We start from the raw sequence: 20,700 nt of genomic DNA, 5'->3' as shown, positions 1-20,700 counted from the left end.
TAACTGCCACTTCTGACAGTCGTGGAAACGCATGATCGTACATCCTTTTTAATTACCCCTGAAAAGAATCTTTCAAACCAAAAAGGAATATCTTTTTTTTTTTTTTTTTTGTTAATGTCATCCTTTTTACTTGCTATTATATTATAAAAGTCTCCGTATTTTTCCCCTTTCACAGCTCTGTAAGGATCTCTTAAAATATTACCAGATATTTTTTAAAGTGTAAATTCCTCCAAGCCTACTGAATTTGATTGTTACCCACATAGGCATCTGGTGTGGCCTTGAGATATCCTAAGGTGTTCTTAGGTTAATAACCTCACTTGGAACAACAAAATTCACTTTGAAACTCATCCCCTACTTGTCTCCTTTTGTCTCCTGTTGGTTTAGGTCCTAGGGTTTCTAAGACCTACACACGGGGCTGGCAGATGTGGGTGAGGCCCTATAGGAGATCAAAGACATTCTGGACCAGCAGCTGGATACTAGGAGGGGTACCTAAGGGCATTTTGTATCATGCCAGATGCTTATACGTGGGCAGCAAATCAAGCCAAAAGGGCTCCTTTTCTTTCCTTGCATTTCTTCTCTTTTTGACTCATGAATTAAAGTGGAATATGTGGCTTTTTGAGTGCATTTTATTTGACATAAAAATACATCTAAGCTTTTCTGTTTGTGCATAATAGTGCTATACAGGCTGTTTTATAAAAGTTAGGCTAGCAGAATACGTGCATTCTCTTCCTGTTTGGGTCTGGAAGTAGCAGAAATGAGTACAGCTGCCTTATCTACAGCAAGAAAAAGGAAGGTTTATTTTATAAGGAAAATAACATCTGTCTCCAGATGTGGAGCGGTGGTAGCAGCAGTGTACAGACTGACAGGACGCGATCGAGGGGCACCAGGTGGAGACGAGGCTGTGTGAGCGGACTGTGATCATCTTGGCCCACTGCCACAATTGTGTACTTGCCTCTTTTTTCCCCTTGCAGGAGAAAAGAAGTGGTGAGACTTACAGTTAGGAATGGGATAAAATCAGTGAAGGCGCGTGATGGAGAGAGGTGGTTTGTTCATGTACAGAATCTTTAAATCAGAAAGAAACATGTTTACTTTACGAACGGAGATAAAAGTGCTGTTTAATAACTCCACGATAAGCATTTTTACTACTTTTTTTTTTTCCCTTGAAGCACTTAGAGTTGACTTGCAAATAAAACTAACAAACTTCCCTCATTGGTAGAAACATCCCATGTGGTAAGATGAGAGAGACAATAAAAGCCTGTCCTTCTAGACAGCAGTTCAGGGCATTGAGACCTCAGAGTCATATCCCTCTCCCTGTTTAAGGATCAGGCCCGATCTTGCTTTCAGCGAGTCTGGATGCAAAGTCAGAATTTTTCTCCGGTTTCCACATTCCCTCTTTAACATGAGTTGACCTTACAGGTGCAATTACCAAGAAAAATTAATCAATCCATTTTTATAACGTTTTGCCCCTTGGCTCTGTTTTCATTCCTGCAGCTGTTTGAATAACTAGCAGAAACAAGGCCAAACCACCTGTATCTCTATCATCGCTGCAAAATCAACAAAGCCAGATTATGAACGTGCATTATAAACCACAAATTCCTAGGTACTTACCACTGGTTATACCAACAAACTTTTTTTTGTTTGTTTTTTTTTTTTTCACTCTGACTGTTTACCACTCTTTATTGAATGTGTTCCCTGGAAATATTCTGCGAGGCATTTGCAATGCTTAATGTGCTTAAGCGCTGAAGGAAAAAATGGGCAGAACAAACTTGTATAGTATGCTTTTTAAAAGTAGACAAAATTCACTGTTTCATTGACTGCACCAGTGCAGCTAAGTTACTATTTTGTCATATATGAAGGCCCTGGTTATTTTTCCAGCATTTATCTTCAAAGTTACTTCTAGGGAGAGCACTTCAATAGTTAACCTAACTGGGCTCTACATAGCACTTTAACTGCAGTTAAATGTAACTGAACAAGAAGTTAAAATATTACTGAAATAGTTGTGCAAACTTTAGCATATTATCAAGCAGTATTTCTTCATAGCCATGCAGAAACCATTGTTCACTTGAGGCTTTACCTAACTGGAAGCTGCACAATTTTTTTAATCTTTATTTTTCATCTTAATATGAAAATACCAAAAGCAAATCTAAAGAAAACATCCCAGCTTTCACTGACAGGGTTGTGTAGAGGGGCTTGCTTTTAGCATGTGCAAATGATGGTGTAAAAATTAAACTCTATCATTTAACAATGTGGTATTAAAGTACTAAATGTGATAAATCACTCTGTTTTCATATATGTGATTCTCCAGTTTGTTTCCCATGCTCTGTATTAAGTCAAATGCAAGTGCAATGAGCTTTTATAGCTGTATAGTGTACCTGAAGACATTAAGGTTGCAGCCATACCAGGAGTCCAGGTTTGGTGAACTTAGTTCATCATAATAACAAGGAAAGAAAATTCTAGATAGTGAATGTAACTGATTAAGGACTCATTAAACCAAACTTGTCATGCTCTGATATAAAATAGCAAAAAGAATCCAGAAAATGAATGGTCATGTGGGTTTAAAAAAAAATTATTAATTACAAATAAATAAGTTAATAACTTGAAAGAATGTCCCTTAAATGAAGGCACTCATATAGATTAAAAGTGTGTTTTGAAATACAAAATAAACTATTTTCTTCTGCCATGGGTTTGTGTAAACACACAGACGCTAGTTCAATAAGCGCTCGGTTAAATTCCACTGACCTGAACTATCATTAGTTTAGATAAAAATAATGATTGTTAGTGGCCTTAGAAAGCTGTGAAACATATAGGCTGTGGCTGCAGCAAAGGAAGGTGAAATGGCATTGTCAGATCCAGAAATGAGAGCTTATAGTGAAGAAATGTGGTTCAGCAGCTGCATGTGGGCCTAGGATGTGAGACCACCCAGCGGGATGGATCACCCGCTGTGCTTCTACCCCCTCCCTGCGCGACCCGCAGGAGGCTGCTAGGCCTGACTCAGGAAGGGACCTACAGTCCTGAGGAGGGACCTGGGCCAGTGGAGCCGACTAAGCACTACAGTTAGGACCCTGAGGTCAACAGGCCTCCAGACCTAGCTCAGATTTTTCCTCAGAACAGCCCTGAAGTCATCTTCTGCATGTGCCCAGCTGTGACACAGCAGAAGAGCTCACGCACGACGTTCAGGCTGGATTTGGCAATGCCACACACCATTCCTCTTGCCCAAGAGGCTCAGTCCAGCACTTGGTCTCAGCATGGAAGTTTTAAATCAAGCATCCCATAAAATGCAGCAGGCGTTAGTTCTGTCTTTGAAAATGCTGTGTGCATGGGTGGGAGCAGGATACGGCAGATGGGAAACAGTCTGGATGCAATCCCCTGTCTGTTTAGTGAACCTCTGTCCAGACTGTTTATGTAATACTGTAGGTGAATTTGAGGTCTTGGCCACGACCTACTTACAATCTCCAGGACAGAGCCATGATATTCCCAGGAATGTTTTAAATTGCGTCTTTTGGCTGTTGGGGTTTTTTAATCTTTGCTGTATTTGTTTTGGATCACAAGGAGTTTGGTATCTAGGGCCATTAATATCATGCAGCAGCCTGTGTGGGGATGCTTCCTCTACAGATGTGTACAAACGATGCAAGAATTAGGTGTTTTCTTGTCGGAGAGGAATGTTAAAGAGATACTGTCAACTTTAAGCTTTGGGAAAAAACAGATTATTACTTTAAAGAATAAAAGTGCTTTAATATTTTTGAATAGTTGTTCTGCTTTTCTACAGTATTTGCTGAAATACCTTTTTTTTTTATGTTTAAGAAAACATAAATCTAACTTTCTTTACAGCCTAAGGAGTGTAGAGCTTTGGCCATGGAAGCTTATGAACAAAGGAGCTTTGAAACGCGCTATCTCCTCTTCAATGGCTCCAAATATTTGACCTTGATGTATCATTGAGAAGAAACTGTGGCAAGCTTGTTGCTGAGAAAAGCTTGTTGTTCTCCAGCCCTAAGGAAACACATCTGTCTTGAGAACAGCTTAAATAATTAACCAGTTGGGATTTTGAAATTAAGAAATTTCTGCTGATGTAGCCCAGGCTTTGCAATGCTGTCCTATGAAATCTAACACTGCAGCAAGACAATTAGACCTGGTATCAGAAAATTGTAGGTCCATATTAAACTGAGCCCATGAAGTAATCCTTGAATATGATGTTCACATGAAAACAGAGCCAAATTATTCATGAGTAATAAGGCTTTTATCAATATGAAAATACAAAGGACTCCTTTCTTCCATCCTTATTCACCACAGACATGATCTGGCTACACTGACATCAGTGGGAAACAGCCCATCCCTAAATGGAGTGGAATATCAAGTATTGAAGTAATAGTGGAATAAGGTGACATTGCCTAAGAAACAATGACAACTGGAGCTGAGGTAGGAGAACAGTTTCCTTGCCCCATATTCTTTGACCTATAGAATGAAGTAAGGGTTTTCCCTTGCTACAGTTAATGCATTTTGCAAAGCCCCTTACTTGCATAGTGTTAGACATAGGCCTATTCTTCTAAGCACATCTTGTAAAAGTTATTTTTTCTTTAAGCACAAGGATGTAGCAATCAAATGGAATTTGGAAGTTTTCTCTGCTTTGGACTGTTAGAAGCTTTCAAGGTTGCTGGTCGATTGAACAGGGTGCTGCTCTGAGGGGAGGAATTCAGGGATTCAACCCGCCTAGCTTGAGTCACTTGTTTTAGGCATTTGGATAGTCATCTTTTTCTCTCTCCAGAGTCAATAAAGAAAGAGATACCACCACAGATAGCCATCTGAGGAGCGATCATGCTGTGGGGCTGCTTCTCACCAAACACGCTATAGGTGCAGCCTAGGCACGCAGCCTAGCTACAGCCTGCTCCACAGCCGTGTTGAAGAAGGAACACATTAATAAATAGGATTGCTCAGAGCACCTAGACAGGCAGTATACAGTGTAATGGGATAAAACAGTACCCAACAAAAAAAAACATGTAACTTGAAACCAAGCAGTATTACACTGCCTTATTTCTTCTTTCCTTCTTTAGTCCATAGCACGTCAATGAATAAAAAGCTGCCTTTCCCAGCACTTCCCCCATCTCCCCATCTTGACTTCACCTTCTCATGAACAAATCTGGAACCACTTTGCAGAGTTATTAGTATCTGCCTGCCTTGATTTTATCGGTAAAAATGTTTTTTAAATGAAAAAGTGAGAATTTCTCAGCAAGTCATTCCTATGCAGACAGGAGGACGAAAAGGAGGAGGAAGGCATCTGTGTGTTTTACTCTGGATTTAGCTGAGGACTTAATTAGCAAAGATATTTGTCAACCTTTTTGTTCTTTACATCTCTTTAAAAGAAACTACTGTGGTGATATGATTGAGAAGGACTGTTTATAGAATTATGACTCCCTACCTAATTATGCTCAGTTTGCCAGCTGTGGCATCTATTTGAAAGGCTGCACTTCTGCCCAGGGATTATTAGCAGCTTATATGTACCAGGTTATACACTTTCATACAATTCATTGCTTAATACTTTATCTGCCTTGAGGGCATTAGAGATGTTAGGGTAAAACCTGGATTCATGTTGAAGGATTAGGAAGAAAGAGATTTTTACAGTGAATAAGTATTACACGCATCATATAAACACGTGTCCAAGATTCTGGAAAGATGTGTCCTGAATCTGGGTACATTTTTAAGATTCCAATTCTAAAGGATTTACTTTTCCAATGCAACCGAGCAGAAAATCAAGACCTTTAAAAAGAGCCAACTTGCACAGCAGAAGCATTGCTTACCACACACTAACATTTGTGTTTATATCTGTGAATGTTTGTGATTTACTTCTCACTGAAAGAAAAAAGAAAATGGTTGGAAAACCTGAAGACAGTTGCCAGTAAGGGCACTGATCATATTGTTACATACCATCGCACTGGTTTCCTGGACAGCTGAAATAACAGCAGTCTGTTTTAGTGCCCTTGAACCAGTTTCTACTGGTTGATTGCACTTCACAATGAAGTCTGCAATACAACTGTCATCCAAAGTGGCATTAATTGTGACACCAAGTAACTAGATGCTGAGAAAATCGCCACATCTGCCCAGGCTTGGTTTGGCTTCTACAACCAGGGAGATGACAGTCCAAGTCGCAGAATATTTCCACCGTGAACAAATCAGACTAAGTTTTACAAGGTCTGAATTTAACTCTCAGCCAAGCCACTGTAAAACAGGAGCAATAATGTTTTGATGTTTTGCTGATCCCTTTTATTTTCAGTATTTGGATCATAAATTCTCTGGGTAGAAACTCCCTTTTCTGAGTGCAGTGATGTGAGGATGAAATTGTTTGGAGAGGGGGGCCTCCATGTATTGATACAGAGATGGTTTGAGAGTAGTGTGAGCTGGAAAGACTGGCTTCCAGAAAAGAGATACTAGCTCTTAAACATGATCTCTGTCACACAGTCAAAACCCAAACAGCAGTATGCATTTTGAAAAAAAAATTCAGTCAAGAAGTTGGCAAAAGTGCAGTCAGAGCAAGAAAAAAAAGGTTGTAAACAGCACAGAAATCAGGAAGTGATGGAACAAATATCATACAAAGGCCTCGCAGCAGCAGGGGATGCAAATGACTACTATCAAACAGAATAAAGTGTGGCTTAGGAAAGGAAGAAAGATCTGAGAACAAACAAGGCTTCATTCAGAACAGGTTGGCCAAGTGACTGTGCAGTTTGAATGGGAAGACAGAGAAAGCTCCACTGATCTCTAAATAACAGATAAAGATGCTAAAATGAATGAAAGATAATAAGGTGAACTAGGTATCAAAGGGCTACAGATAGAAGCAGGGTTGGAGTAGCATGCGGCAAATGAAAAACCAAACTGACAGAGGGGAAGTAATTGGGAAAGCACTAAAGAAGGAGGCCTCCAGTAAGCAAAGGTGCTAAGGGATGATCACCCAAAAGAAGGAACTGAGAAGATGGGATGCTCAGAGGAGGAATGGGGGAGACAACTGGGGCTTGAAACTGCAGATGGGACATAAGGATCAACGGAAGATCATACATATAGCCATTGCTTCTCCTTCATTCAGAGGTACCTCATCTTTTTTGTCTTTTTATCTCCCTGTCTTTTTAGTTAGACAGCACTTTTTTATTTACACTACAGTTGCATTACTTGTTTTTAAGATTTGTTATTTCAAGCAGCTTGCAATATGACCTTAGGGGAGGTTTAACGTTTTATAGCAACCTTTTACCTACCCACCACGTCTTCTCAAGCAACTTCCAGTTCATTCCTGCCACGACTGAAATGCTGTACGATAGCATCTTTGCAAATCCTACAGAAGTAGCACAAGGCCAAAAGCATCTTACTGCTTCTCAGTTTGCATTTTCTTAATATCAGTTTAATCCCACATATTTAGTGCTGTAAGCAAGCAATTTCAGAAAATTAAACAGGAATTTCCCTATGTGTTTATGACATAACAGTGATGATAGATTTTTGTTTCTAGTTAAATATTTCCCTGCAGTGTTTACTGATTAAACACTCAAGGCACACAGAGAAAGTGATTGTGGGCTTGACTGAAAGCCAGCTGAAGAGAGAAAATTTCATTGATTCAGCTGGGTTTTAGAATTGATAAAACCAGTCCAGAGACTAATTTGCAAATAAATGTGGGCATTTCACTAATACATTGGAAGTGGGAACTCGTGCTTTTATGGACAGGAACATTTACAAGACATTTAGCTCCTAAAAAGTTTATAAATAGAGCTCTGAACAGTTGTGCGCTACAGAAGGATATACTGTAAATGTGTTACTTGAGGTCACCATTCAGATAGACTGCATATAATCCAGGCAATGAAATATGGCATGGATGATGTACATCATATGAATAGGACTAGTCTGCCAGTAACACATGTTCTATCCCTTTAAGTCAGGCTCTATTAATTATTACAAAGATAGAAGTGAGGGCCACTAACAGAAAACTTTTAATGTATTTCAGCTTGATATTATCCATGAATGAGAAAGAAAAATAATAGGAAAATAAAGCTCATTGAAAGTAAAGCAAATTTGTTGCCAAGTGGTCAGCAGTCTAAACAGTCCTATATGCTTGGTGATCCTAGAATCATAGAATGGTTCAGGTTGGAAGGGACCATTAAAGGTCACCTAGTCCACTCCCCTTGCAAGGAGCAGGGGCATCTCCAACCAGATCAGGTTGCTCAGAGCCCCGTCCAACCTGGCCTTGAACGTTGCCAGTGATGCGGCATCCACCACCTCTGGGCAACCTGTTCCAGTGTTCCACCACCCTCACAGTAAAAATTTTTTTTTCCTAATATCTAGTCTGAATCTACCTCCCTCTATTTTGAAACCATTACCCCATATCCTATCACAACAGGCCCTGCTGAATAGTTTCTCCCCATCTTTCTTACAGGCCCCCTTTAGGTACTGGAAAGCCACTATAAGGTCTCCCTGGAGCCTCCTCTTCTCCAGGCTGAACAGCCCCAACTCTCTCTCAGGCTGTCCTCATAGGAGAGGTTCTCCAGCCCCCTGATCATCTTCATGGCCCTCCTCTCATCAAGAAATTTAAGAAACTAAAAGAGTCCCTTAGGTTTGCCTTGCAAAATCATAATCATGTGGTCTCATAACTGGAAGGAGGGATACCACAGTAGGATTGCTGACAAGAACATATTTTCAGGGAAGCCGAATACCTAAAGAGTAGAGCGCTCACTGGTATTTCCTCTGACCGTCTTGCCTTTCTCCTGCAACTCTATTGCAGCTCCTCCCAGCATGATCCTATGGAGCTTGTTTCAATAGCATTAGAAAGTGCTGCAGCAAAATAACGTTTCTGAAGACCAGATAGGCGTGAGGCACTCTGACATCATTACTCATGTCTGGTTTATGACAGGATAAGCTTTTATCTCTTAGGGAGGGCCAGGTCTTGTAATCCAGCTGAATAGTTTCAGTGCAGGACAGTGTGTGGGAAAGCAGAACTCTACACTGCTTCTACACTCTTACGGTGCTGGAGCCAGCAAAGGCTCCGCTGTTAAGTCTGGCTGCCATAACTGTCCCCAACACAAAGGACAATAGGTCTCATCTTCCAGGAGAGCCCTGGGCTCCTTGTGTCAGCAGCTCTCAGTTGCATAGTGAAACCATGTCAGAGTGTAATAAAATCTGTGGAAAAGATTTCTGAAAGAATGGAGTCAGGCAACTGCATAATGTTGTTCCAAAAACTCTGCATGACATATTGGCTAAAGTTAAGTTTTATGCCTTTGTTTGACATAATCAAAAGTGGCTGTCACACAGAAAATGTATCTTGTCTTTTCCTTATTGCAAAATTCATCATACATTGGTCAAAAAATAAATTAATATGCTTTCATATTAGCTCTCACACACTCCCTAAGCAAACAGTAAAAGTTAAAGGCTGGCAGTTCAGTATTGTTTATTGTCACGTGGAGCTGTGTTAGTTTGAGTATGTAATGAAGAGAAACACAATAGTGTATACTTTAAAACAGGAATCAAGAAGAAAATATAATCCAGAAGTTTCAATAGTGTATACTTTAAAACAGGAATCAAGAAGAAAATATAATCCAGAAGTTTCATTTCAGCATTCTCAAATGTCTTCTTGAGTCAACGCCTTCTGGCATGGGCAAGACACCAACTTGAGCTCTTTTGGCACAATGAGACACAGTATTGTAGACTATGATAGATGTAGCCCTTGAAAACAGGGCAAAACAGAAAAAAGAAGAAGTAAAGAAGAAGCGAATACTCAGAACAGAGCAGCTTGTTGCTTGAATTCATCAGAATACAAACTCAATGCCACCATATCACTGCGTAGATCAGAAGAGAAACCTAAGCAAGATTTCTAATACCCTGCAGGTATGACAATACATTCTTTTCTTCTTACAACCAAACCCCTGCATCGTAACAATTCCAACAAATCTCTGCAAGCATAGGAGCCAGACCAAATTAAATTACCTGCCATTTGCTCTAAGTCATAAAAGTAACCTTTCTATCAAGTATAACTGAAAAATGAATATGTTTCCAAACCAGAAATTCTAAAGAGACTGCCTCTTCATAGACATTTGTAATTTTGCATGACATGCTAGTAAAGTTGGGATTGGGGACTTACAAGAAATAAAATAGCTACTTGCTCTTTTCAGGATTAATAGACTCAAAATGTAAGACTCTGAATTAATGAACTTTAAAAAAGATAATATAATTGTATGCTATTGAGTAAGATATTTGAAGTCCTTAAATTACAGAACTCTGTACAAATAGCTTTTCTTTATATAGCCGAGCAATCTTACACCTTTGTTTATCGAAGCAACTGACATCTTCATTGCCTATGCTTTGACACAACTCTCATGAAGGGAGTTTTTTCTTCTAATTTTGTCGAGACAGAGGAAATGAAAGAGGCTTTGATTTTTGTGTAAGAAATTCTTTCGCTCTGTCTCTTTCTGGAAGTCTGTATTTCTCTCACCATTTTCAGCCTAAAAGTCAAAATAGAAAGGGTACTCAGAAGCTCTGCCTTTGCAAATTATACTCGGGTGGTACCAGGATAATGTAGCTGTAGTTTCCATCAGAAACTCCTTTAAGTATTTTAATATCTTGCCTTTCCAGATTTTCACCTCTCACCTCTTTGAAGAAAACCTTCTAGAATTCTGATGTTGGGAAGAAAAAAAAAAAGATTTTCATTTGAACTCTGCATATGGTAAGTATTCATATCTGATTAATTTTCTGATTTTCTTGCATTCTATGTTAACATTGCTGGCAACAGTAGTCATTCTCTAAGTGTTGCAGCCAAAACTTCTAAGCAAACTACTTGTTATCTTTTGAATAACTGCTCGATCATCAACAATAGCGACACATATTGTGTTCATCAGTTCTTTCAGTTCAAAATTAACTATGAGAGTAATGTAGAATAACTAAAAAAAAAAGAGAAAAAGAAAAAGAAAAAGAAAAAGAAAAAGAAAAAGAAAAAGAAAAAGAAAAAGAAAAAGAAAAAGAAAAAGAAATTTCTTGACCTAATAGTTAAATAACTGGAGAATATAATAAAGACTGTCTGAGGAATTATTCAGATAACATAAGGCACATAATAAAGAAGCATTATGCAAAATTTATGTAGAATATCAAATACCTTGCTCACAAGGGAAATTTATAGTTAGCTGTTGAATTTGTATTTTTAAAAATGTCACAGCTGAAACAGTTTCTGTCCTCATGGGCTTACAAACAAATAGAGAAAGCAAGTACTGTTATCACCACTTTTAAGATAGGTTCTAACTCATTCAAGGGGGAATAATTAGTAGCAGCTTAAGAATTAAAACACTGATCTCCTGACTCTCAACCTACTGCTCTAATTAGAAGACATTTCTGTCTCTTTAAGTATCAACTTTAGACATTTTAGTAAAGACTGAGCTAGCACCAGTGAGGACCAAACTCCACAATCAAGTACATGTTATTTGACAAACTTCTAGGTTGCAAAGACACATAAGCTTTCTGATGCTTAAGACAACAGGCTGGTTTAGGTTGAAAATTTTTATGTCAATTCCAAAAGTCACTTTGCTGTAATTAGTGCAAACTATTATTTTATCGCATTCTGGTAAAGTTTTGGTATCAGGCTACAAAAGACATTTTACATTCATCTTTCAGGTTATCAAGAGGTTTAGTATTTTTTATGTAAGTTTTGGAGGATTAACTAAATTTGTGTCTGTTTCTCCAGATTTCATCTATTCATCATAGCTCTAATTGTGCAAGTATTTAGGTGAGCTATAGATCAATCACCTGGAGTTATATTGTTGACTCTATCTTTTGATTTAATTACCTTGCATTTAAAAAATACAGATTTATAATTAGATGTTACCTGACAACATCTTAGAGGAACTGCCTGGAATAATCTTTCACAAAGACCTTCCAACTTTTTTCTGTGATGCCTTTAATAAACTCAAAAATGGTCTGGCAGCCAATAAAATGAGATCATGGCCTCCTGAGCGGATCAGTATTATCTTACTGTAATGTTTTTTCCCTTGGAAAACGTATCTCTCTTTCCTAAGCACATGTTGTTTCTCATTTACAACAGAAAATGATTGGAGAAGTTTGTGCAAGTTTCTGCTAGGGAGCAAACTTTTAAAGAGTAATCCTTGCTCTAACTCCCCACATGGCATCTGTTACTCCATGTTGAGAGTATCTCTGCATAGAAGGAAATTAATTGGGTCTTTGTAAAGCACTCCATTGATGTGGAATGCCAGAGTAGAATTCACCTGTACTGTTTAAGGTCAAGAGAGAGAAGCAGAGCACAATTTATCTATCTGATCTGTTTTAGACATCTACCTCAGGGTGAGATGAATCGCATCTTAAAAATGGCTCTCTGCTGGTTGTGAAGGCAGTTAAGACAACCAGATAAAATACAGACTTCTGGATTGTAGACATCTGAAATTAGATGAGATGAGCTTCATGCACAGGGCTCACAGAAGTGTCTGATGTGGAACAGCTGTTCTGCACTGACACTTTGGCCTTTTACAGAGGCACCTTTACTTAATCTGGAAATCCCTTTGAGAAAGAGACCATCTTTTTATCTCAAATTTGTATTGCTCTTGCAACCAAAAGGTTTACTCATGACAGGCAAGATGGTAATACCTCTGCTGATAATAAACAAAGCTAATCTAGTGAACATCAACTAATACCCCTAACAGAGTTATGGCAGCATGTGTGCGACTTAATTGTGGTTAGTATGATTTATTGGCATATATTTAAGCATTTTGTTCATTCTTCTTGGTTTCATATTTTGAATGCATTTACATACAATTCTGCCTGGAAAGTCAAATGACCATGTAACAAACAGTGTTAACCTAATCTTGTCTGCAGTGCATCAAAGACTGAAGTTCTGGCTCCCTTGAAGTCAGCAGTCCATCTTTGACTTTGGTGGGTACAGCATTTCACCTAAGAAGCCCTGAATCCAATGCACAATATAGACATGAGAAAAAAAATTCACATTATCATTTATCAGCATTTCTTACAGAGTGCACACTGAGGCAACATCACTCAAGAAGGAATTAGAAAAGAACTCAGAAGAACAACTTCATGAGCAACAGTCTTGTACAACATGCATATAAGGTAAGGTAAGTGTTACTGGTCCCTACTTCAGGTAGAATGTCTTTTTCACTGTCTTTTTTTACACTGCCTCTCTTTCGGTCATCTGTTTTACTGCCTCCTCATGCTGCCTTGATGAACTAATTTTAACCAATTTACCATCCATTCTTCTCTGTGCAGGACTTCCCTCCCTCCTATAAACACTTCAATCAGAAAGAATAGTATTTCCTTCATGTTATATGAGGCTAGGTTTACAAATTATCAACCCATGTATATTTTCCTCTAATTTACACTTTCAAAAGATATAACAAGAAATCCTCTCTCCTTGACCAGGGTTTTGGGTTTTTTTTTTTAGGATTTCTTGGGTAGAACACTGGAACAGGTTGCCCAGAGAGGTGGTGGATGCCCCATCCCTGGAAACATTCAAGGCCAGGTGGGACGGGACTCTGAGCAACCTGATCGTGTTGAAGATGTCCCTGCTTCTTGCTGATCACGTTGGAGATGTCCCTGCTCCTTGCAGGGGGTTGGACTGGATGACCTTTGGAGGTCTTTTCCAACCCTAACTATTCTATGATTCCATGATTTCGTTTTTACATTATTTCAACTGTAACTGCTCACCTTGATCAAAAGAAAGGAGAATGCTGTCCACTGGATACAGAGTGCCATGATGAAAAACACAGGGCAGTCACCTGTTCAGTGTGGTTTATTGATATTCAGGGGCAAACCTCTTTCTGAAGTCACCTGCATAACATTGAAAATGATCAATCACTAGACAACATGTTGCGACTTGGCTGGATTGGGAAAAGGACTGTGCATTACTGGTTTTGTGACTGCAACTATCAGGAAATAGAGGACAAAGCAGAAAGAGAACAGAAAAAAAATAGCTTATTGTAGTAGAAAAATGACTTTGTTCTACTACTGATGGAAACAAGGAGAGGGCTATCCTAAAGTCCCAACCATATCGCACATAGCCCCCTCCAGCACTGGCTTTCTGAGCTTGCCATCTTTCTGCTTTCCATACAAGGGATCAAGGCATCAGAATCCATTTTTTTTTCTTTTATGTTCTTTTTGATTGTGAACCACAGGTCCTGTCCTGTAGCTGGGTCTGTAAGTCACCAGTTGGAAGTGGTTAAGATATTCTAACAAGCTGATGCAACTATCAAACATAACTTCCATAGCTCAGGTCATAAAGGATAGCATAAAGGATAGCAACCCCTACCGATGCCTGAAGAGGTATAGCCAGACTATGTGACAGGCACGATAAAAAAGGTGGACCAGCCAGACAAGCCCTTCGGTTGCTACCCCAGACACTGATCATCTGATGTTTGGGATCACCTGATGAGCTGGCCATGGGATAAGATGATGACTGTGGATGAAAAGGGAGTCGAGGAGGTCATCTGATAAAAGTTATTAAAAGGTTTCTCAGGGGCTATTTTCAAACACCAAAAGGGACTGCTTATAGGATGTAGCTGTTCTGAGAGATGACACAGATGTTAAGGAAAAGCTTGACCCTGTTTTGCTGCGCCATGTGATGGTTTCACGGGCAAGACTGTGGGTAGGGTGGGAAAGCAGTTTTCTCCCAGCCTTTCCTTGTATTTGATTTGGGGGCGAGGAAATATTAGTTGGGATTAGTTGGGGAATTTTGTTGTATGGTCAAACATCTATAGAGAAACATAGAAAGAAACTCTGTCAGGCCTGTTGTGTTTTGGCAGTTAGGAAAAAACCCCAAACCCCTCACTATGTGCAGGTTAGAGGTACAACCCTGGGCTAAGCTTAGAGGATATGATGGGGAAGTAAAGGTAAGGAACAGTCTGTCAGGGGGTTCCATAGCTACTTCTCAGTGTTACCAAAATAATTTGTTAGTTTCTGTCACGCTTGAAACCCGACTACTGAGTGTGCTAACACAAGTAGGGTGTCCCTGAAGAAGGTGTGCAGGGTGACCAGGATCCTGGGGCCACTGGACCTGAGGTCTCGCCTCCGTGGTAAATAACCTCCGCTCAAAAGAGACAGACTGGAGTCTATTTGGATCAAAGGAAATCCCATCGTAAGGGTTCAAACACAGCACTCTGGCTGAAATCCAGCAGAGGGCTCTCAAAAAGCAGAGAGTATAATAGCTGCTATAATTTATGGTAGCACTTATTTAAGCAATTAACTCTTATCTGAGTTGGCTAAAACTTCCTGAAAGTGTTCCCTTGTTCTGTGAGAAGCCTTACATCCTATGATATAATTTGACTCTCCAGAGTCCTTGTTTGCAGAACTAAAAAAAAAAAAAATCCTTACTCATCTTGTAATCTACTTGAATGCGTTTCCTTGTTGAACTCAATATGCTTGTTTTTAAAGCAAGAGATTTTTTTTATGGTTTCCAGTAAGATGTGGGCTCCACACTGCCTAAATTTAATTGCAAAGAGACAGTTTGCTATCTTTTTTTTTAAGTCTCCAGAGCAATGCTCTAGCAAGTCTACATATTTGATTGTGAGCGTCCAAGGAGGGGGAGATAAATTGTATTTGTTTTAGTAAACAGTAACATGCTCAGACATAAAAGTAGAAACAAGAATGAAAGAAGTAATTTCATTAGAATACTGAGTTCCAGTTTTCTTAGCTGTATTAAACAGATGTTCACCTCTAGAAAACACTGATTTTTTTCATATATAATAAGACATACTGTTTTGCAAAGAGGTGAACTTCATCTTTGGTCATTATCATGGTATCACATTCTTACTTCAAACCATTTTCTAAGAACAACCGCTAACCTACAAGACCCTTTTTTCCCCCATACTACTTTTCTAAAATGAAGTATTATCTTCCCCCTCCTACTCCTCCAGATTTACCATGACTTCTATCAATTATAAGGAAACACTAAGGACTAGAGCTGTGTTTAAAAAAACCAAAAAGATGCTTGGGAAAAAAAACTAACCCAATATGATGCATAAACAGGGAAGGTGATGAAATGACTTCCAAGTTTCTGCATCAAACTCTAACCCTCTTTTGTTTGCAGCCCCTGCTTTTCCAATTTTGGTACTATCTTCTAGCAGTCACTTCGGCATAGAGCTACATGTTTGCACATGCTATGCTGCTTATTGAATTGAACTGTATAAATGCCTCTGCTTAGCAAAAATTGATTATGTTTAACAATACTTTGAAAATACAGAATGAGGCATGGGGAGAGAATGTGTGTGTGTATATATTTTACATAGGTATATTTGATGTCAAGGTTTTAATCAGCATTGTGAGATGACCACATTATTCACGAGTGACAAAGCCATGAGATAGACATACAGGTATTCCTAAACAAGTGCTAACACAACCTTTGTGAACTCCTGTCTCAAATGTGTCATCACTTTAAGAAGCTTGTTAGCCATTCAGGGGGAAAAAAAAAAAAGTTAATAATGTCAAGCAATCCTAGCACACCCTAACTAGGCCTCAAAAAGACCTGAAGTTTGTTGAAAAGGTCACAAACATGAGAAAAAAAAAAATCTTCTTGTTAAAGGACCTCTCTTAGCTGCCTACGATAAAAAGTTGGTTTTAACTTTAATTCCTGCGGCGAACTTTGAATTGTGGCACTTGTAGCTGAAATATTTTCAGACCAAAGCACACAGGTGGATGTAGCCAGGAAATACGAACTGGGAGCCTGTGGTTAAAAATGCTGTTACACTCTGCTTGAAAAACCTTGAGACTTGGAACACTTGGTACTTCAGTTCACCATGGACCTGTATGGGAGAACAGAGGTGAAGATGGCTAAAACGCACCTCTGGTGCAAGTTACTGCACACCATGCCAGGCCTTTGTCCCAACTTTTTTCCGGTGCAAGATTGTTCCCATCAGCCTGTGTCTTTTATCTAATCTGTACAATCTACCTGTAAAGGGTAGGGCCTCTGCCCTTGCTTTTCAGCACAAAGCTCTCTGTAACTCGGCAAATACCAATGTCTCACCCTTTTTGTTACCGTTGCACCCACTTTTGCAGTCTCTACTGGTTTCAAAATATGCACATAATCTTACACTGAATAAACTCTTTCCATATAGCCTGTGCTAATCTTAACAATATGATGTCATCCAAACTCCAGAGCATTTGTGAAACATGTTTTAATATTCCAGCTCTTTTGATCTTGTCCCCATAAATCAATCCTTCCATCTCTTTAATTATTTTAATTGCTCTTCTTTAAATTCCCTTCAGTGTAATTTTCTAACAGGAAGATCAGGCATTACCTAGTTAAGTAGTATGCACAGGGTAGTCATGCCAAAGAAGCGGAAGAGAAAGTCTAATAGTTCCTTCCTCAGTGATGGGATCCTTCACAATGGAGGCTTAAATTCTGTGGGCTTTGTTATACGTTGTTTTGTAAGACCATACATAATTTACTGTCCACTTTCACTCCTACATGTTGATATTGCAGACTTCTTCCTCTTGTTGAATGTTTTCCTACAGCTCTACCAATGTTTCCAAGATGAACCTCTTCTTTTCCACTCATATTCCTTTTTTTGAATGTGTTCATGCTGTTTAGCCAGCTTTCCCAGCTCCACCTAACGTAACGAACAGCTGTGAAAGCCATTTATGGTTAATAACTGTCCTTTAAGTCAGTGTTTAAGAAAGACTTTATACTGTTCTCTGAAGTAATTCATTAGCCTTTTCAGCTCTTCAGTTGAAGTCCATAACTAATCCATAAATTTCCCATCCACATATAGAAAGACATGGTAAGATGACAAGTTTGTTCTGGTTCTTATGTCTGTAGCAAATTTAATTAAAAAGATGGTACTCCACCCCTCTACAAGTGCCAGTCTGGAATGGTCGGCCTTAAGTAGCAAAATTAATGCCAGGAAAAGATTTGCATGACAAACTGGTGTTCTTTTTTTTCCCTGTAAACCCAGCGAAGCTGCTCATGTGTATGTAAGGGCATAATTTAGCTAGGCACCTGGCACATACGAACAAATACAATTGAAGGTACTTAGGTGACAACATCACTATTACCTTCTTCCGACTATTCCACAATGGAAAGATAATGTAATAAGTTGAACTGAACAAAAGGCATCGGTTAATTCCTTGCTGCCGTTGAAGTTTAAGACAGCAAAAACCAATCCAGTAAGCTCTTTTATGTAACAAGGTAACTAAAACAACTGCAGCTGCTGTAAGCAAAGGTGAGAGACATAAGAGATCATAAAGTACAGGGATTTTCCTCGCAGTCTTGTGGCAGCTATGTGCCTGAAAAAAGAGCAGAGAGATCAGAGATGGCTGCAAGGAAGCATTGATTTTGGTAAAAAAAAAAAAAAAAAAAAAAAGAAGGCACGGCAGTAATAAAAGCCGAATTCCTGGTGAAATGGCAACAAGGAGACCCAGTTTGCCTGAACAGGACTATGTAATGCTCTGTAGTATCCAGGCTGGGATCAAAGATGTTTAATGGAAACTTGCAAAGTCCTATGCTTTGGCTAATTAATTATAAAAGAAAAAGCCTCTCATGGATCCGCTGTGTCAAATGAACACCAGCTGACAAAACTGTAGTTATTACAGACCCGCAGACATCTACGCCTCTTTTGATGCATATCTCCAGTGAATGCTTCATCTTTGCTCAGGATGCACACGTGGAGCTGTACAGTTCAAAACAAGGGTGCTGTAAACTTGCACTGAAAAAATGTTATTGCAACGTACAGAAATAACCATGGTAGCACAGTAGATTATACAATAATGATTACCTCTGACTGTAGAGTCACAGGAAATCACTGATGCTGTAGCATTGTGCAAATTTGATCTCAATCCTGCAAAGGAACCAAGAGCTGGCAAAACTTGCAGTAACCGACAAAGCGAAGCATCGTTAACTACTTCTCCATGGTGTTTTTCTGGGTTTGTAATCACACCTGGCTTATGTCATTTGTGGCTTCAGCACACTCTCTTACTGTTATCCTTTATATAAGAAAAAAAATGGCTCAATAAAAGGCTTTACGGACTCCCTGGGGACGGTCCCTCTGACGCGGCGGGAAAAGGGAGCACCCTCGCCACACAACCCCGCCACTCCGCCCCAGCGCCGAGGCCACCATCGCTGCTGGGCGATGATCCGTGGCCCCATTAACGGCTTTCACCGGTGTGGGGGCGGGGGTGAGAATTGAATCTGAGAGCAAATTCGGCCTCAATAGGGGATTTTGGGGGCGTACTGGGCAGCCGCGGCCGCGGGGGCCTCAGGCGAGAGCTGGCGGCCCGCCAGCCGCAGGCACCAACCGCCGCCCTGAGGCGCCGCAGCCATCGGGGAGGGGCGGCTGCACCGCGGCGGCGGCCGCGATCCGCGCCCCGCAGCGCTCCCGCCGGCGGCGCGGCGTTCCGCCGAGCCAGGCCGGCGCCATCCCCCGCAGCCGAACGCCCCCACGTGCGACGCCCGCTGCTCCCTCCCCGCGCTGCCAGCCCCCAACCCTCCCGCGGGCCGCGCCAGACCGCAAACCGCCGCCTCACGCTCCCCACCACCCCCCCAGCCCCGGCCGCCATGGCCCAGCCCCGCCCCGCCCCGTCCCACCGGCTGGGGCCCCGCCCCGCCCGGCGCGCGCCCGCCCCCGCGGCGCCGCCGCAGCCCCCGCGCGCATATAGGCTCCACCGCCGCACTCCCCGCGCCGCCGCCGCCGCCTCCTCCAGGCATGGCACAGGGCTCTACCTCACTATGGCAGCAGCGCGGCACAGCACCCTGGACTTCCTGCTCGGCGCCACAGGTAACCGCCGCGGCAGAAAAGAGAAGCGGCGGCGGCGGCGGCGGGGGGGGGGGGGTCGCGTCTCGTCCCGTCCCTTCTTTCCCCCCCCCCCCCCCCCCATTTTTGGACGTCTGGCGCGCCCCGCCTCCCCTCGCCCCCGCTGCCGCCACAGAGGAAGCGGCGCGGCCGCCCGCCCGCCAGGCCCCGCGCGGGCGCCCCCCTGCTCCCGGCCTCCCTCTGTCGCCGCTGCCCGCCCGCCCGTCCGCGTGCGTGTCCCATCCTGTTTCCCCCCCGCCGGTATCCGCCGCTGCCGGCGGGCAGGTGCCCCCGTGCTCCCCGGTGCTAGGGAGCAGGGGGGCGGCCCACTGCGGCCTCCTGCCCTCAGCCCGCTGCGCCGCGCAGGGGACAGCCCGGCTCGGGGTGGGAAGCGGGGAGCCGTGCAGGTGCCCCCGGCCCGGCCGGTGATGGCGGCGGGCTCCGGATTTTTTCCCGCACGACGGCGGGGGGCGGGGGGGCGCGTCGGGCTGGAGGTACTGCACCGCGGGCCCTAGGGGAGGACTGGCGGGCCCGGCTGTTTCCGAGCGGCCGGATCGGGTCTCCCCGCGAAGCCCCTCGGACCGCGCTTCGGGCGGGGGCGATGAAGCGGGCGCGTAATTCCCGCAGAGCAGGGTGCGGGTACAGCGCGTGAGCGTCTCGTCGCTTCAGTGGTTCCCTGACCTCGTCGTGAAAGCGTGAAGGAAGTGATTAGTGATGAAACTCGGCCTTCGATGAGCCGCCGGCTGTTTCAGGGCTGTGCTCCGTAGTTATCTGTAGGGGGCACGTTCGAGCCAGGAACAACCACGCTTCTCAACGGCCAAGATGGGTGAAAAGGTTTAATGGGGGGGGGAGCTGCCGTGGGCGGCGGGGCCGAGCGGCGATATCGGTGGAGGCTGAGGAAGGCCTCCAGCTCGGGCTGGCTTTCCCGCTCCACGGCACCCGCCCCTGGGGCAGG

The 20,700-nt window shown here is 42.1% G+C and overlaps 1 protein-coding gene and 1 long non-coding RNA gene across 2 annotated transcripts in view; one reads left to right on the top strand and one right to left on the bottom strand.

Annotated features, from left to right (window-relative positions):
• Positions 1–9,589: 9,589 nt before the first annotated feature.
• Positions 9,590–18,822, bottom strand: LOC147602282 (uncharacterized). Its single transcript, XR_015261140.1, has 3 exons — positions 18,732–18,822; positions 13,672–13,794; positions 9,590–9,681 (listed from the first exon to the last, which is right to left on the bottom strand). It is a non-coding gene; the product is annotated as an uncharacterized LOC147602282 (long non-coding RNA).
• A 750-nt stretch (positions 18,823–19,572) lies between these two features.
• Positions 19,573–20,700, top strand: part of SMS (spermine synthase) — a 52,376-nt gene continuing 51,248 nt past the window's right edge. The window contains exon 1 of the mRNA XM_086767139.1: positions 19,573–19,730. Coding sequence (XP_086623265.1) covers positions 19,682–19,730 — 49 coding nt within the window. The 5' untranslated portion in view covers positions 19,573–19,681. The remainder of the gene's footprint in view (positions 19,731–20,700) is intronic.

This window comes from Chlamydotis macqueenii, chromosome 1, assembly GCF_036417535.1.
Source record: "Chlamydotis macqueenii isolate bChlMac1 chromosome 1, bChlMac1.mat, whole genome shotgun sequence".
Taxonomy (NCBI): domain Eukaryota; kingdom Metazoa; phylum Chordata; class Aves; order Otidiformes; family Otididae; genus Chlamydotis; species Chlamydotis macqueenii.
Note: the sequence above shows the minus strand (reverse complement) of the source record. Positions and strands in the feature narration are given on the sequence as shown.